Source organism: Penaeus vannamei, chromosome 21 (genome assembly GCF_042767895.1).
Source record: "Penaeus vannamei isolate JL-2024 chromosome 21, ASM4276789v1, whole genome shotgun sequence".
Lineage (NCBI taxonomy): Eukaryota > Metazoa > Arthropoda > Malacostraca > Decapoda > Penaeidae > Penaeus > Penaeus vannamei.
In genome coordinates, this window is record NC_091569.1 from 3,605,289 (window position 1) to 3,610,288 (window position 5,000).

Consider the following 5,000-nt stretch of genomic DNA (forward strand, 5'->3'; position numbering starts at 1 on the left):
ACTGATCAACATCTTTCTTCTGAAACTAATACTTGAGGCTTTCCTTGAGTTACGTATCTGAAACACATTCTTCAACAAGGACCGAGTTGCTTTGTCTTTTACACAAAATATATGTTATTATGAGAAGTTCCCAGCTTGTTTAAGTTTATTAAAGCTAGATAATAAATTAAGTTAAATTCTGTAACTTTCTGACAGGTTTAGGGATTTACTATAGTACAAGACTTGTGGTAGAAGAAGAAGAAAAACAACAACACTTAAGCAGTAGCTTCTGGTTTGGCAGGAGTATTGATTATTTCATTAGATGAGGCATCTACACACTTCCAGAGGCCATAAGTTTTGCCTACTGTTGTCTGCCAAAGTCGCAGAGTGCCATCTTCGCTCCCCGAGGCATAGAGTTCCCCATCTGGACTGAACCGCACACAATGGACAGGTCCGAAGTGACCCTTGAAGGATTCTAACTCTACATTAGTGCTGTAGTCATATTTGTACATCTTGAAATCTTCGCCTCCACAAATAAACACTGAACGGTCAGGGTGAAGAGAGGCAGAATACACAGCCGTGGGAATGGTGACCTCATCCCTTTGTTGCTCCAGACTGCAAGGAGAAAAAAATAATTAGCTGTTATAAGAATCTGACATAACTCATTTGAATAAACACCTAAATATACATATATACCACACCCATACATGGGGTTACATATGGATATGCACATCTTGTATATAAAACTCATGTTTGTCCCCTACTTCAGCAAAGATGTGTTCAATAAAAAATCTACACACAATATTCTGTACATTGTCACACACAAAGAATCTAATGTTAATTCCAATGGTTCACTTCTTTGTAAATAATCAATAGACCATATTTTTTTTTCTTCAAAATCTGACTATAATATTTTATCACAAAACCATTAATGGTTTCTGTTCAAGATTCTAATTTCAAAAATCAAATGAAGTTACATGAAACTGGTATGTAAAGTTAATAAAACTTTCCAGTCTTTTTTTCAGCTAAGCAGAGAACCAATACCCTACAAGACACTATAAAGTGTACCCTATTCAGGCAGTCATTTTTCAGGGAAAATGTACAAGTTAACATACAAGAAATGAAATGATACCATATTCACAATTTTATAGCAGTTGTGAATTTATGGCCTCTATATTAGTTTAACAACTAATATCAGTGTTATCTAAACTAAGTATTAAAATGAAAATAACTTTTAATGATGAATTCAGATGTTCTTGATAAAGACGATTTCTTAAATGTATACATTTTCTTGAAAAGGCTGCAAAAATTTACTAAACTACAGTAAATTATAAAAGCCATAAAAAATAGTAATAAAAAATAATAATAAAATAAAAAATATCAAAAATAAAACAAATCATTACCTTAAAATATAATCACCTTAAAATCAACAGCTGACAAACTTATAATGAAAATAAAGTAAGCTAGAATCTCCATTTTTACAAATACACTTACGTTTCAGGGTTGAGGAACGCAACTTTTGAGCCATAAGTGACTGTGAGTGTCTGGCCGTCAGGAGATAATTCCATGCTAGTTGGGTTGTGGGCCACTTCCATCTTGTGTACTTCCTGTTGTGCAAAATAACAGTAGCAGGTAATGTAATATAATATAAAATGTAAATGTAATTTAATAATCATATATGGCAATAGGTAATGTAAAAATATAAATGTGACAAAATGTACATGTTAGACAACTAATCCAATTCTGTCTAACATTATTTCTGTATTTACATAATATTACTTTCTCATGTATCCATGAATGCCCTACTTGCCTAGTGTCATATCTTTATGTAGAAATACAACATCAAGATCCCTGACCATAAATAACTAATACACAAATAAGTAACTAATACACAAATACATATCAAACAAAAATTGACAATATGCAAATTTATAGATATAAGACTGAAGGAGAGACAAAAAGCATGCATAGACGACAGCAAAATAAGCCCACTGAATCAAACGCACCTTTCCTGATGCCTTATCCCAAACACGGATCGTCTTATCCTCAGCACAGCTTAGCATCTGCTTTCCGTCCTTCATGAAGAGCACATGCTTCAGCCCTCCAGTGTGCCCCGAAAACACCTGAGGCTCTGAAAATCCATTTTTTGTGTAAAGATCAATTGAACATTGATCATAGGCCTTTTAATTGCACTCTGTACATGAATTCCTCATGAAATCATTCACTATTCATGCCTGAGATACAAATCATATATCCTCTCTCTCATCTGAATCATATACAATCTGCAAAACCAATACCCAACTTGACCTATAGTTAAGTTGGGTATGTCAGACAAAAACAAAAATAAAAATAAAATGCCTTAGCTTCATACCGGCTTCTGGTTTTCCCAGGTCAAAGATCTTGAGGAGCTTCTCGTTGGAACCAGTGAGGAGCTCAGTGGAGTCAGAGGAGAAGTCGACAGTCTTGACAATGTGGGAGTGAGAGAAGGTGTGCAGTTCCTCCCCGGCAACAGCATCCCAGACCTGGAACAGGGTGCAATTGTTAGTACTCACATTTAATTGGGGAATGAGAGAGGGAGAGGGAGACAGAAGGAGAGAGAGAGAAGGGGAGAGAGAGAGAGAGAGAAGGGGAGAGAGAGAGAGAGAGAAGGAGAGAGAGAGAGAGAGAGAAGGGGAGAGAGAGAAGAGAGAGAAGGGGAGAGAGAGAAGAGAGAGAAGGGGAGAGAGAGAAGAGAGAGAAGGGGAGAATGAGAGGAAAGAGAGAAAGAGAGAGAGAAGAGAAGGGTAGAGAGAGAGAGAGAGAAGGGGAGAGAGAGAGAGAGAGAAGGGTAAAGAGAGAGAGAGAGAAGGGTAAAGAGAGAGAGAGAGAAGGGTAAAGAGAGAGAGAGAGAGAGAGAGAGAGAGAGAGAGAGAGAGAGAGAGAGAGAGAGAGAGAGAGAGAGAAAACAGTAGAGGAGAAAGAAAGAAAGAGAGAGAGAGAGAGAGAAAGAGAAAGAAAGAAAGAGAGAAAGAGAAAGAAAGAAAGAGAGAAAGAGAAAGAAAGAAAAAGAGAAAGAGAAAGAAAGAAAGAGAGAAAGAGAAAGAAAGAAAGAGAGAAAGAGAAAGAAAGAAAGAGAGAAAGAGAAAGAAAGAAAGAGAGAAAGAGAAAGAAAGAAAGAGAGAAAGAGAAAGAAAGAAAGAGAGAAAGAGAAAGAAAGAAAGAGAGAAAGAGAAAGAAAGAGAGAAAGAAAGAAAGAGAGAAAGAGAAAGAGAGAAAGAGAAAGAAAGAAAGAGAGAAAGAGAAAGAAAGAAAGAGAGAAAGAGAAAGAAAGAAAGAGAGAAAGAGAAAGAAAGAAAGAGAGAAAGAGAAAGAAAGAAAGAAGCAGAGAAGCAGAGAAGCAGAGAAGCAGAGAAGCAGAGAAGGAGAGAAGGAGAGGAGGAGAGGAGGAGAGGAGGAGAGGAGGAGAGGAGGAGAGGAGGAGAGGAGGAGAGGAGGAGAGGAGGAGAGGAGGAGAGGAGGAGAGGAGGAGAGGAGGAAAGGAGGAGAGGAGGAGAGGAGGAGAGGAGGAGAGAAGGAGAGAAGGAGAGAAGGAGAGAAGGAGAGAAGGAGAGAAGGAGAGAAGGAGAGAAGGAGAGAAGGAGAGAAGGAGAGAAGGAGAGAAGGAGAGAAGGAGAGAAGGAGAGAAGGAGAGAAGGAGAGAAGGAGAGAAGGAGAGAAGGAGAGAAGGAGAGGAGAGAAGGAGAGAAGGAGAGAAGGAGAGAAAGAGAGAAAGAGAGAAAGAGAGAAAGAGAGAAAGAGAGAAAGAGAGAAGGAAAGGAGAGAAGGAGAGAAAGAGCCACTGCATCCTCTCATCTCACCTTGGCAGAGAAGTCTGCAGCTGCTGTAGCTGCCCGGGAAGCATCGTTGTTGAGGGCCACCCCCCACACAGCCCCTTTGTGCCCCTCAAACGTCCCTATCCAGTCGCCAGTGTTGCCCTGCCGGAGCATAGGCTTTCCATCTGAAATGACGGTCCCATAGGAATTTGTTAAGAGGGATTTAACAATTCTGCAAACTCTACACTGTTCAACTGAGTATATAACAATAAGGATTTTAGGGGAAAAGAATTCTTAAAAAATAATAATAATAAATAAAAAACAAAAATAAATAAATAAATAAATCAAAAATAAATAATGTACTAAACATGTCAAGTATACAGCTTTTGAAAGCAATGAGGTGATTGTTCAATTTTTGTAAATCAAATGATTAATGATTTAATGGAATTGACACATCCCTGAATTCTTACACACTCTCTTTTGCATGATTTAGTTGTCTGAAAGTGAAAATTAAAAATAATAATAACAATAATAAGTTCAGCGAGATATGCAGTAATACATAACTTCCATGCCTGTCAGTCCTAAGTTCTGGCGATTTCCATAGAAAGAAACTTCTCATTAACTGTTCAAGAATTGTCATGTGACCAAATCTTCTGTTCTTCTTAGTCCAGAGAGAAGAGAAAATTCATGAAATAGCAATCATTGTCAATAATCAATTAATGGGGCTGATACTATGAAGGGTGAACTGCACCATCCATCATTTGTTTCTAGCCACAAGAGTTCTCCTTGGTGAGCACCCAGGCAGGTAGATGGTCCATCTCTACTTCCTCATGCTAGATTTGGGTGATAAACCCAAGCCATAACTTTCCTGTTTTTTACCACAAAATTATCTCAAGAGGAGACAACCTGACTATCCTTGGTGAATTAAGCCAAGTACCAATATAGCACAAGCAGGTAGCTCCAGATTGAGTAAGTAACATTCTACACCAGTCTCATAATGCAGTCATTGGATGGACACATTGCATGATCCAAAGCAAGAACCTCTTGCAAAAGGTGTTATAACAATGCACATGACAGAGCCCATATATCACTACTAATCAACACAACAGCAATATCAGAACTGGGCGACATCTAGCTGGTCCTCCTGCACAGGTTCTGGCATCTCCAGATACTCTTGTCAAGGAAGTCCATGGCTCTTAATGGGCCAATCCAGTTACTGACTTCCTGGAC

At 38.4% G+C, this 5,000-nt stretch overlaps 1 protein-coding gene across 1 annotated transcript in view; it reads right to left on the reverse strand.

Annotated features, from left to right (window-relative positions):
• wmd (serine-threonine kinase receptor-associated protein wmd) overlaps positions 1–5,000 on the reverse strand; it is a 7,420-nt gene that overhangs the window by 1,062 nt on the left and 1,358 nt on the right. The window contains exons 2-6 of the mRNA XM_027369369.2: positions 3,816–3,955; positions 2,351–2,501; positions 1,986–2,110; positions 1,474–1,586; positions 1–594 (exon numbers count right to left, since the gene is read on the reverse strand). The exon at positions 1–594 is cut by the window's left edge and continues 1,062 nt beyond it. Coding sequence (XP_027225170.2) covers positions 255–594; positions 1,474–1,586; positions 1,986–2,110; positions 2,351–2,501; positions 3,816–3,955 — 869 coding nt within the window. The 3' untranslated portion in view covers positions 1–254. The remainder of the gene's footprint in view (positions 595–1,473; positions 1,587–1,985; positions 2,111–2,350; positions 2,502–3,815; positions 3,956–5,000) is intronic.